Source organism: Egretta garzetta, unplaced genomic scaffold (genome assembly GCF_000687185.1).
Source record: "Egretta garzetta isolate BGI_Z169 unplaced genomic scaffold, ASM68718v1 scaffold85, whole genome shotgun sequence".
Classification (NCBI taxonomy): Eukaryota; Metazoa; Chordata; class Aves; order Pelecaniformes; family Ardeidae; genus Egretta; species Egretta garzetta.
Window position 1 is genome coordinate 3,268,341 of NW_009259718.1, and position 13,749 is coordinate 3,282,089.

The window sequence follows — 13,749 nt, forward strand, 5'->3', positions numbered from 1 at the left end:
AGGTGTAGGTAACACTTCACTGTCGTACATTTTCCTTCTTTAGCACAGCTTACTACAGAGCAATTTGTAACTGGCATTTAAAGACTTACTGGTAACAGAGAGATCATGGATTCAGCACCTGAATTACACAGAAAAATATTATCTGGTAATTATAACCCACTCTGCCTGCCTGCAATCTGAACTTTAACTTGTCAGCAGTTTATTAGAAGGCAGAGGGGGAAGGAGACAGATAAACTACTTAACTGTGGCCTCTAAGCTCTTCTGTTAATTCACACATCTTAAGGCAGAAGGCTGCACAACTCATTCTAAACAGGTTCGCTCTTCCCACCTGCTCTCTGAACATCAGCAGGGACGGTAACAACAACCTAATAAAAAAAACAATTTGGCTCTTGCACAGAAGATCATTAGGAGCAGAAAAACAGAGTAGCCCTTACCACACTCAAAGCACCAATCATACTGCAGGAACAGCATTGTATAAGTGATTGTAGAATTTGGAAAGTAATGCCACCAATTTCAACCCCCGCAAAAAACAAACCCTAAAAAGCATTGTATAGCTAAGCCTGGATGGATTTTCACACAGGCAGAACATAGCATTTATCTGCCGTTTTGGCAAGCTCCCTATCACATTTCTAGTTTCTACGACAATAAAGACTCTCTTCCTCAAAGAAAGCTACAAAAAAAAATTGATAAAAAATTTCCTTTAATATAATTTTCTCAAGCACCTGAATTTAACTTCTCTTAAAATAACCTTTTCCAAGATAATTCAGCCTGATACAGACCATTGAAAATGGGAAGTTGTAGAGTGAAAGAACTAGAAAGCTATAAGCAACTGTGGAAAAAAAAAATAAATCTGTCTTGTGGAAAATGTTAGGCACCTTTAAGTACAGGTGATACATTCTGAGCCAGCTATAAGAGAGAAAGGCAAGTTACACAACGCAATCCAATGCTTATGAGTCGGGACTCCTCCAAACATGCATCTCAATACAGCCAAATGCAAGGTCAGACATCTAGGAACAGAGAATAGAGGTCACACTTACAGGATGGAGAACTGAACCCTGGTAGTCAGTGATTCTGAAAAGAACAATGGATCATATTGGATAATCAGCTTAACCTGAGCTCACAGCCAGCTTTTGTGGCAAAGAGTCCGCAAAGACATCTTGGATATTTACACACCAAAGTATCAAGCAGAAATTAAAATAAGGTACTATCTCCGCAAATAGCATTGCTGGAAGAGCACTACTGGAATATCCAGTGCTTGTAATTTCACCACCACAAAAAGATATCGAAACAAAGAAATGTTCAGAAAAGGGTCACAGAAAAACCAAACCAACTGCCACAGAAATACCCTCATAATGAGAATTCAGAGCTTAATTTCATTTGCTCAAGAAAAGCTTAAGCTACGGACTGTAAGTAGCTATAGGAAAAAACAGAGAGCTTACTAATTGAGTAGACAATGAAACAAAAGCAAATACCTGGACCCAAAGCTAGTCAAATTTGCACAGTAAAGGTACATGCTTTCAAGTTAGGATTAAGATTAACCGAAACTCTAGTTGTTAACATGATTCATATTTCATCACCCTAAGTCTTCAAAGCAAGATTATAGGTCTGAAATACATCCTTATTCAAACACAAGTTATGGCCTCACGCAGAAATTACCGAGTCAAATGTTTGGTCTGTGCTTTACACTGATCCCTTTGGGCCTTAAAGAATATTAATCTACTCTGTAAGGAACGTAGAGAACAAACTATAATTTCCACTCATGCTTTATCTTCAGGAGAAACAAGCATGAACTTTCCATCTCTAAAGCAATTTTTTAAACAAGGCTTCTTGAATTCCTCAATACACAGAAAAATATTAACCCATTAGAGATCAAAATGCGTTACCTCATTGGCTGTGGTTAAATATATCATTTCCAGGAAAAGAAAAAGACAATACTTGCTTAGATATCTTAACACATACTAGGTAGAAAGGAACTGCTGTGCAAAACTGCCAAACACTAAATTTCCACTAAAGGCTTTCTTACAGGATAGCCTTGTTCCTTGGGGGAGGGGAAAAAAAAAAAAAAAAACAACCCACAAACCAAACACATCACACAAAACAAACCAACCCAAACAAACAAAACAAAAAACCAAAAAACAAACAAAAAACCTCCAACTCCACAAACCGCCACACATACACACAAAAAACTCAACACCATTCTTAATCTTTACCTGTTCCTGTACATCTTCAAATTCTGAACTAAGCAGCTCTATGAAGATGGGGACAGCTCCTGCTTGGATCACTATTCGAGTCTGAAGGGAATTTCCCGAGGCAATATTTGTCAGCACCCATGCAGCTTCAAACTGGAATACAAAAGACAAAAGAAAGTTTACTAGGAGCCTTCTGTGCCACACCAAAAATGAAGACTAAATGTCTTTTTAAAAGACACTTAAAAGACAGAAAGAATTGGCATCGGGAGAGCATGAGCTATTACTAATTAACACAGACAATTTGCAAAGTAAGAATCAGAATCATAGAGTTAAGTTAAAATTATCAGTATCACTTTAAATCAAAATTTGCAGAAGTTCTTTCTTGGGAACAAGATCAGGCTTGCTGTGGCTTTTCAAATGTTTTTTGCTATGCAATTATATTACCTTTGGTCTGTTCTACTGCCTTTCCTTACTGGCTAAGAACCAATACACAAAAAAGGAGTCTTCCCACAAGACATCAGATACCTGCATTCACTGAATCAGCAATGATATTCCTGCAGATGCACGAAGACAGACACTATCAACATCGTTTGACAAAACTTGATGGATATAAAGCAAATAAAGGTCATTAAAAAACCAAACAGGAAAGGAGATTTAAAAAAAAAAAAAAAAACAAATACACCACACAACTTTGTGATCACAACCTGGTAGAACTCCACAACTACAGCAGAGTACTACATCTCTCCAACTCTGGTGATCAGTATTGCTGCCAAGAGTTATTAGCATATGATGTTTTTATTCAAGACTTGAAGCAAAACTGAGATCCTGAATTAACACTTTCCATCTTTTGACTTAACTGCTTTTGTTAATTTATTTTAATCTCAGCTTGCAAAAGCATTAATGATTTAAGCTGAAATGCAAATTTTAACACTACCTGATACAGACCTCCAAAAATACAGCTTCTAGAAATCTAGATTTTGGTAGATTTCTGCATGCTTTTCAGTCCAAAAATTATTGCACTAAAATAGCAAATTTAAATCCTATTAGATACATTCAGAATCTAGAGAATGAAAAGACTGCTAAAAGTTGAATGAAAAGGCAAAAGTCAACAAACAATAAAAATGGAAAGTTGTATACTATAAATGACTGATTTTGACATTACTAATGAATTTTAACAATCTGGCAGTATGCCAGTGAAAATCCTGACATACTTTCCAAGACTAGCTATCTCTGAAGAGCAGCAAGGACTTACATTTAGGATTTAATCATAAAAGCAAGTCATGCTAAGGAGATGCACAGAATACTGGAATGGGACTGAAATAAGAACTCAATAATTAAGCCCACGCTGGTAAGGCTTTTAATTTTTAAGTGTTATTAATGACTAGACTTCAGTTTTAAAAATATAATTAATCCTGCCCTCCTGACCAACTAAAGGAGAAATTATCTTCCAGTAAGATGTGATCAGAATGAATGATTCCAAAATACATCATTGTAACACACAAAGAGTATGGGCTGCAATAAAGCAGTAACACACGACACCAAAACTGTGAGACTAATCATTAATGAACTAGAAACAAAACGTTCAGGCCAGACCTTAAGGCAAACACAAAATGTGCTTGCTTTCCTGTAATTTTACTTTCTCTGAAGTGAGTATCCAGTCTTTTGTGATACAGTATAACACGATTATTAGCCATCTTTCACAGAGGTTTCTTACACATATTGTAGAACTTGCCCTTTGGCTTCCTAACAGATGCCACCCAGGTTGAACTATTCAAAACTCGAGAGACTCATGCTCTCTCCAGTCATATACCCATAGTGGAGAAGAAACACTATGCATAAACAGATTAATCAAGTTTAGGACCAAATATGAGGTACTTCTTGCTCAAATCTATACTTTGTTTCAGTTATATATAAATTAAGTTTTGATTATGAGCCAATCATAAGATCTCCCCATCTTTTGTGGAACAAAGTTCTGCTAAACTGAGCTCTTCCCAACATCTAACTAGAATCAAGGGTGAATGAGATGATGCCCTTGTGTGAGCACCACTTAACATTTCCCATGGTGTAAGTTACAGAAAGGTTAGCTGAGTGACAGCTTCTCTCCTCCCTCTCCACTGTTAACACCTGATGCTCCAGGGTATATAAACTAAGGAACAGCCACATGCAAGCAGCAAAGGATAGAAAAACAAAATACTTCATGATAATTGAAGTTAATTAACAGGAAGAAAACCTCATCCAAGGGATGATCTTGGTATCTGTGTGGTATCTTTTGAGATTTCTCTCTCCATCACAAAAAGATTTTGCACAAGAAAAATTTACTTGTTCTCGTGTGGTTTAAGTGATCATAGAGAAGATGGGAGCTTTTTAAAGTCTTGAAATCACTTGAGTAAAATTGCACAGAGGAATTCCAGACAAATTAGGCCTTCCTACCACTGATACCAGAAGCTCAGTTTTTACTGGATATTCCACTGACAACACACAAAAAAGAAAAACAGAGCACAAAGTCACATAAAGTACCAAGTTCATCAACATGGAAGAGTTTCCATACTCAATCCACCATACAAGTACCTATAATATCTAAGCAAAAAAAATACTTCAGTGTTTCCAGAATGAGTTGAAAATCCTTTCCTTCTACAGCTAGGCTAGAGTCAGGAATGCTGAATGGGAAGCTCAAAATCTGCACCTGTGCCAACGAACACTTTTGGAAACATCAACAGAGTAAAAACAAGTACTAAAAAGTGAGGTCAGGAGGAACTTCCTAACTGACCACAGCAAAAAGTTCTACCTGCAGACCCTGAACTGCCAAGCAGGCAGACAGATTTGGCAAGATGAAAGACAATTAACCATATGAAGAGCAATGTATTCGGGTTTATATTTTCAATGCTTTGTTACAAACTCTTAAGGACAAGCTTGGAAGTTTCAACTTTGACTGATTTTTGCTCTTCCCATGTAAAAATCAATACATATTACACCAGTAAGGCCATGAGAATTTGACTCAGTCTATAATTGCTTTTGCAGTTTTTTAAACTAGAGATGTATCTGCATTTGATGAAGTGTCCTCTACCCTTATTTTCCCTTCCTATTCAAATATGTCCTTCAAATATTAGGAGCTTATCTCCCCTTGTCTACCTGTCTTAGGCTTCCATGCTAGAGCCTTATAAGTAATAAAAGGCATTCCATTTTTTTATATCAGATCACTTACAAACTTTCCACTGGAGTTGCAAACCAATAGTCTGATACATACTCTTAGTAACTCTGTCCACAAACTCCTCAAAGGTAGCTAACAGACCTTTGGAATTCTGGACATTAATTTGAAAAGTAATTCCTATAAATGATACCTTTTCTCTACTGTGTAAGAAAAAAAGTATCCATTTTTTGCATATCTCCACTCACCAAAATTTGGATTTCACAAGGCATTAGCAATTTTGGTACCTTATGCATTTTGAAAGAACATTGATTCTAACATATATATTGTATTTAACAGTTACCTGTTAACATTTTTTTCTTTTACTAGATGATTTGTTTTCTTTCGTTTTCTACTAGCCTAGAAGAACTCTGACCAGAAAAAAGGACAGCTGGAAGTGAGACAAGAAGCTAGTCCAAGACAAACTAACCACCGCTGTAGCAGACATAATTTAGTTTTTCAAACCAAAGCAAGTAAGTTTCAAGGTTTCTATGTTTATCATTATGGACTGCAATTCTAATTTTAAACTTTTTAATTTAATAAAAAAATTAAGTCATAATTCTAAACATTTTAAACTGTCTTCAATTAGTACAAAGACAACAAACCTGGAAGTTTAGTTTAATAGATTTTCATCTGCTGACGTCCAAACTTCAAACTGTTTTTATTACATGACAAAGTGTTAAAGACCCCATCTAGCAATCACACAATGCAACTCAGAGACGTCTCCCTCTCTCTCGTGTCCCCAAAAGTTTTGCTAAAAACCCTGAAGATAAAATAGCTTTTTTAACCTAGTGAAGAAAGAGAGGAAGTACAGCTAATTAAACAAATCACTGGAGTTTTTTTCCTACCTAATTTGAATCACCAAATGCCTTCATAATGTAGGAAGAGCAATATATTTATATTTGTATACCTGTAATGTACAGTTTTCTTTTCGTTTGAGGAACTCCACAAACCTGGCCACCACTCCTGGTGTGCTTATGACTTCATCTATTGGAGGATTTGGTTCTATTTAAAATAAAAAGCAAAGTTAGATACATTCATTTCTTTGTAGAGAAATTCTCAAATTACTGCATCAAAATAATATCCAATGACATGCTGACTCCTCTTTTCTGATAGTGTTCTTTTTCTACAATACTGCTTTACCTTTAGTAAAAGGCAATGGATTCCTATCTGTCACCATAAGACAACTCCAGCTTGAATTTTGAGGTAATATGATCCAAAACACTAATGCAGTCAGTAACTCAGGCAGACCAACTTCACAGCAGCAGTTCTGTGAAGTCACTCTGGCATGAGCACATGCAGACAAACTTTGGCATATCAGCATATTTGAACCATAGAGACACTGCCTATAATATTTACAATTACATTCAAGAATAGACATCACAACTGCATCACTTAGAAGTTATATAGATTTCAAAAAAGATGTGACTATTACATACACTTAGCCAACATTTTCCAAAACAGAGCTTGACCCAGAAATTTCTGCAGGAAACTCAATCTTTATTGCTGTCGAAGTAAAAACATATGCCAGGGATGCCTCTACATTTTTCTCCAGGTAATTTCAGCTCTTACCTTTAGAAAGAAGCTTTCGGAATTTCTGGGTGGCTGAAAGCTGCTGTTCTGGACTATTGGAGAAAATCATCTCAATCATATCAGAGGTGATGACCGCACTCTAGGATTCAGCAGGGGAGACAGAATGAGAGTGATAGAGAGCAAGAGGAAGAAGAAAATCTGGGATTAGTGGTAAAAAGGATACAACATTTGCTAAACTGGTACCAATTTTATCTCTTGAGTAAAAACTTATATAAGACCAGTATGGACAACAAATGAGTCATCATATATGTACATCTACATAAGCAGCATTATTCTTGAATGTACTCTTTCTTCTCTGGAAGCCAAAATTCAAATTTTACTTAAGCTATGTCAAGAAAATTACTCTTCAAAACCTCTCACTGGTGTTCTCTCCCCTTTTTTCCCTCTCTCTCCTCCTCTAAAATAAATGTAAAATTGTCAGCTTCAACAAAAGGTAGTTTAAATTGGAATAGCAATTACTGTTATGCAAGAACACCACTTTGATTATGCTACTGTTTAGATTTCTGCAACATGTACATTTTGAGTCATTCTCTTACACTCTGTCATTTCTAGAAGAGTTGACAAACCTAATGCTTGTCATTATAATCAAACAAGAGCATTAAATTTTCCATAATACCAACAGTTTCCACTAATACAGCTAAATTAAATCAGCAACCTTTTTATACCAGGTACAATCTGACATTCTGTTCATCACACCTGTAAATCCATGTAAAGAAGCATAAGGGAAGTCAGACTTTCTTCCACTTCTAATCTAAATCCTTAGACAGATCTGATCCAAACCCTCAGATAGACAGGGAGACAGATGACAGTGCTGAATATACTTAAGCTTTGTCTGTAACAGCTAAGAGCTCCAACTGTTAAGACCCTGAACTTAATGACATTTTAAATAGTAAACTTTATAATGGTAGTATCTATCTCAATTAGATAGGCTCCTTTCCTTTTTACTATTTAATAATTTATGTGGAAGCTTATATGAAACGAATAAATAGTGTTTAGGACTTGTCTGATATTTAAAGACTATCTTCAAGTGTAAAAGAATATATTCTATTAGTGATCTACCACATTGTTTATAGGCATTTCTCTCTTTCTCACTAATTTTCAAGGCAGGTATAACCACCAATAGAAACCAAACCCAGCCTGTTTCCTACAGAAATATCATTTGCATACTCTGAATACAGACACAAGTGTGAAGATCAGCGGTCAGACTTTAAGTGAGGACTGTGCTTTCCTTAAACCTCTCTGTTATAGCCTGAATCCCTTACCATTTTTTTTTTCCTAGGGAGAGGACTGTGGTAAAGAAACAGGGAGCAAGCATAAATTTCTAATTTCCACTAGAAGTAGGATGAAATTCCAGCTTGCAAAGGAGCTTAAGGACACATGCAGATAGGTAAGCTAGGTCTAGCTGTGTTTCCAACAACCTGGCTACAAATGGTGCCACTTGAAAGCCTGCTAACAAAGATTTCCACTGAGTAAAAACTTTGTAAACTGCAGTAACACAATGCCTGATTTGTACTTTCATGTCTCAAGCATTATGAAATTCAGATTACAAAACACGAACAACTCTGGGCAACAGTTGATAAAGTCACTTATAATGGTGAACATCAAAACCAGGAAGCAATCAACCTGCCAGGAACAATGACATTTTATTTTAAGTTCTTGAAAACATATCCACTGAGCAACCACACACTCCATCCATAACATTTTTCTCTCATGTAATCTGTTTCTGGACAGTCCACTGAGACAGGTGGTTAAGAGCTGTCCATAAGCTCTTTGAACAACATTTTCCACCTGTTTCTGGAATTCCATTCCCCTCAAGTCACTACAGGACAGGTCTGCTCAGTTTCAACAAACACTGTATTCCTTTCTTGTGACTTACAGAAGTCATCTCCATGTTGTTCATCTGAGCCTCATGGAAGCCACCATCCGACATCACTTCCTCCTCCGCTTCTTCCTCAGCTGTTGCAACATTTCGGCGTTTAAACAACTAAAGAAATAAAGCAGTGAATATATATTATATAGCCAACATATACATAGCATGTCATGTTAGGGTGCAATAAAATGACATACACTATCACCTGAAAGAAGCTAGAATACTGGCTACAGGACTCCTCCCAAGAGTAAATGGAGAAAGTTTAGTCATGGAGTAAATGAAAACAGCAACGTGCTAGCATATTGGTTCCCAACATTTCTGGAAAATCCTCACTGATATTCCCTTCTCTTCTTCACCATCCCCCTCCATCTACGAGCTATCACTAGCTTCCAGACAATTGCTTTCTTGCAACCGAGTAGCACAGGATGTTGGGGCCCAAAGACTTGAAAAATTGCTGTGTGTAACAGATCTTTGTAGAACACCTGCAGAGGCTGGGCTAATTGAGTTACTGTGGCAGAGAGGGTTATGGAGAATGATCATGTGGGACTGGTCTAAAGAAATCATACTCGGATGAACAGGATTTGGTTACTACCACTTAGAGAAGGTACCCAGTTTGAGATGTCATGAGGCTACAGCTTCTCCCCTTAATCCAGCTGTCTCATTGGAAGAAATAAGATGGGTTTGGAGGTATTGCTTGGCCTGTTGAGTTCCGGAAACAAGAATCCAGCATCAAGCCATGTCAGATTTGCACCACTTGCAGACAAGCAAGACAGAGCCCTGATACAGACCTGCTGTTACTCTTCTCTCCAGAGGAGACTGGGAAGAAATACTATGCAAAACTGCTACATCTGTAGCAACCCTAGGTCACCGACAGGCATCCCTATGGAATGCTATTCCTTCTAAGCTACTGTATGATGTGCCCACTCAAGCTCAACAATCATGTGCTCAAATACAGTCTTAAACCAAAATTTATACATTGCCAAGTTACATGAAAATTCAGAGGCCTGAGGTTGTTTTTATGGGGTTGTTCAGCTTTAAAAAAAAAAAAAAAAAAGAAAAAAAAAAAAGAAAAACACACCAAAAAATGGGGAATTTAAACAAACTTCCATGAGCTATGTGCCAAATACGTAAGAGAAGTACCTGCACAAGGTCTGAAATTGTACAGGTGCAGACTCTGCTTGCAACTCCACTTCTGCTCCACTGTTAGTCTCCGCTGTTAGTCCAGCTAGGACTAACAGTTTTCCTCAACAGAAAGAAATACTGCCACACGTTTTATCTAGCAAACCTGCAGTAATCAGGTCCAAGGGAGGTCAGAGGCACAGATAATTAGGAAAATGATGAGTCACTTTCTGTCTTTAGTAACAGCTTTACAAATAAGACCGATGACATTCTGTGCTACCAGTAGTCTGGAAGTGCTACCTGCAGATACTAAGCACAATCAACAAGTATTGCAATTCTGCCTCAGAACTATCCCCTGCTTTTCCTTGAAAGCATGTGGTATTGACACTGTGAAAGCCATATTAAACAGTATGGATTACATATGGACCTACCATTCCAAACTCAAGCATATTGCCATCTTCATTCTAAATCCAGAAACCTCAACATTAATGGAAAAGGCTTCGTTGTAACTTTGTTTGGAATTGAACCAATCCTTTAAAGCTTCCAGTGAACACAACTAAGAACAAAAGGAAGAACTGTTCTGTGCTACCTGTTTTTATCAGAAGATGGTTTTCATCATGTCTTGTCACTGCTGCCGTTTCCTGATTAAACCTGCAGAGCACCTGCCACTTTGCAATACAAATGAAGCATTAAGAACTAGCAAGACATGAGCAGGTAGAGAAGCTTCATTTCCAAGCATTTTTCTCAATGATTTTGCTTACAGCATATACTAAATCCACTGCGCAATGTACCAGCCTTATGGGCATAAACATAGCATGAACTTTTGTAAGTTCATAAATGAACTGAAACTTAAAAACAGAAAACTGAGAAGAATCGGTTCAACAAATTATTTCTTCCCTCAACAAAATCATTACTGCAACTTTTAAAGACTTGATCAGATCTTCTCCTCCTCCTATTCTAGCTGCCATATTTCCTTCCATTTCACCCAAGCTTGCCACTCTCTGAACAGAGATTACAGCCACCACAACTCAGGTAGCGAAAGAAAAAAAACAACAAAAAAAACAACAAAAAAAAAAAGAAAAAACCAAAACAAACCAAAAACAAAACAGGAATTCCTCAATCACCTTTAGTGCAAGGTCAGACTGCTTTGTTCAAATCATCTTTAAGCTGCTCTGGCCAGTCTTACATGTGAGTGAATGAGAAGCACTCACTCCAAGTTCTGTAGAGCCTGCGGAAGAGGCAGTAAAGTCTGCAAGTGACTCTGATTTCAGACTATGCATGAATTTGGCAGGGCAGGCACAACTAAGAAGGGGCTCGGGAGAAGGAAAGAGCCATAGACAGTGCAAAACTCTTTAATGACTAGTTACAGTTATCGCAACTGTAGTACAGTACCTGTTCCTCTCTCTTTTGCTTCCGTAGCTGAAGACCCTCTTCTTCCCGCCTGCGACGCATCTCATCAGGGTTCAGAGATTTGTTCTTGTAGCTCTTCAGTCGGAAATTCTCTTTTCCTGAGGTCGTCATGATTCCTTCACAATGCAATTAAAAAGAGAAGCAAGACAAGAATTACTCTTCAACACCACAACATTTTATATTCTGTCTCCATCTCTTAATCTCTGTAGCCATGCATTTCCAGCCACTGCCACCCCATATTCCATCACCTAACTTCTAGTAACTTAGAAGGTGTAAAGCAAAATTTCACAGAATTGTCACATCGGTGTGCCAGTTCTTCACATCAAACCAACAAACTTTTCTTTTACTCTCTGAAGCTGCAAGGCATGAAATATTTTATTAAGAACGAACTGAGATCTATAAGGCAGCATATACTGCCTGGGCTAAAAAGAAAACTGTACTAATAAATCTTAACATTTCTCCACACAGGGAATTAGCCATGTCTTCACTCAGAAGTGAAGGGGTCTTAGGTACTTTTTAGCTTAATTCACTTTGCAAGTCAGTACAGGTGCTTTTTTGCACTCCAAATCCACGTTTTAAGTTAATTCAACACAACCCTGTGTTCTTTCTATCCAGACAAGGCCTACAAGAAAAACGGAGAGAGAAATTTTAGGTGAGGATGGTTTAACCATTGAAAATGCTCACTTCTGCAAAGAAAGCAGTGCTATTCTTCCCCTCCTCCCCTGCCAGGCTTCTAATCCTGCCACGGTTTATGCAGAAGGGCCTTTTTTCAGTCTATGCTTTCCAAGTACAGTCTGTCTTATGTAACTGAGTGTATCAGCATTTATAGCCACTCACAATGATTTTCACATGTACAGTGCAGCACTTGGAGTTACTTAGCATAAAACAATAGCTATAAAATTGTGTGGAAAGACCACGCCCCCCTTAAATCAATGGGCTACAGATCAGGTGTCTACTCTTAGTGCTCCATTCTGCTGCTACTTCTCTCCTTACAACCCCCATTTAAATCCAAAAAAGGTGGAGAACCAAATTCTAAACATCTCGGTATTTCCATGCATTGTCGTGCAGATGCAGAATCTCCCATACGTTGTAAATATCTGCAACTCTGTAATATAAAATTTAGGAAACTACACTATATAAAGTTACTCTGCAGGGCTTTTAGAGGTCTCTTTCAAGTGCCCTAACATGTTGTATTCAATATGCTACCTACCTCAAATTCCATAAGCACAGAATCACCAGGTGATAAATGATCTCCTGTGCACTTTTTACTTTAAAATGGAGCAACATGAGTGTATGCAGACTCTCAGCAGGTTAGGTTTCCTATTTAGAACACATCAAACGTATAATTGAGTCTACTCTAACCTCCTCTTCTTTCAAGTAGCACAAAGAGTTCAAAGAAAAAAGATAGCCAAATGTGCTTCTTATTAGAGCCTCTTTTTAAGTTGCTGCTACCTGACAACCGTTTATAAGAATTCTGATGATCAGAACTGACTTTCACAGAAGACATTTTGGGCTTCACTGCAAGTATTACTGTATTCTGCCAGCTGAGATTTAAAAAGCTCTTAAGGGACACAAAACTACTGTATTCAAGATCAGTCAGACACAGATTACACTGAATGCAACATAAAAACCTGAGCATATAGGTAAGTAATTCAGAAGCCTAATTCTGCTGAAAAGGCTATTCCTGAAATGGCTTTTTTTTTTTTTTTTAATAAAGGTCCTATAAAAAGATGAATCTCAGAATACCAGAAGTTCCCTACATCATTCAGGGCTCTGGAATGGACTGCCCAGGGAGGTGGTCAAGTCCCCATCCCTGGAGGTATTTAAAAGAAGGATAGATGAGGTGCTTAGGGACATGGTTTAGTGGTGGGATGGCAGGCTTAGGTTAACGGTTGGACTTGATTATCTTAAAGGTCTTTTCCAATCTAGACGATTCTATGATTCTTAACAGCTTAGAGACCACCTTCTTCCTGTCTTTAGGTGTCTGAGCTTAAAGTGTTCATATTTCTTGCAAGATGCTTGGCTATAACATTTTCTTCCCATTTTCAGCTTAAGTGACAACTACCTGTATATTAAACATTCAACTTACTTGGGGAAACCCTGGCTCTAGTGGATGCAAGGGGGAACATTGCCACTAAAGATGAGGAAAAGGCAGAGATAGTCAACGCCTTCTTTGCCTCGGTCTTTAATGGCCCAACAAGTTATCCCCAGGGTACTCGGCCTCCTGGGCTGGAAGATGGGGACGTTGAGTGGAATAAACCCCCCATAATCCAGGATGAAGCAGTTTTTGACCTGCTGTGCCACCTGGACATCCACAAGTCTATGGGGCCGGATGGGATCCACCCAAGAGTGCTGAAGGAGCTGGCAGAGGAGCTTGCCAAGCC

The 13,749-nt window shown here is 37.9% G+C and overlaps 1 protein-coding gene across 1 annotated transcript in view; it reads right to left on the bottom strand.

Moving 5' to 3' along the window:
- KPNA1 (karyopherin subunit alpha 1) overlaps window positions 1-13,749 on the bottom strand; it is a 57,337-nt gene that overhangs the window by 30,440 nt on the left and 13,148 nt on the right. Inside the window, exons 2-6 of the mRNA XM_009639111.2 lie at window positions 11,348-11,481; window positions 8,843-8,950; window positions 6,946-7,045; window positions 6,284-6,378; window positions 2,211-2,342 (exon numbers count right to left, since the gene is read on the bottom strand). Coding sequence (XP_009637406.2) covers window positions 2,211-2,342; window positions 6,284-6,378; window positions 6,946-7,045; window positions 8,843-8,950; window positions 11,348-11,481 — 569 coding nt within the window. The remainder of the gene's footprint in view (window positions 1-2,210; window positions 2,343-6,283; window positions 6,379-6,945; window positions 7,046-8,842; window positions 8,951-11,347; window positions 11,482-13,749) is intronic.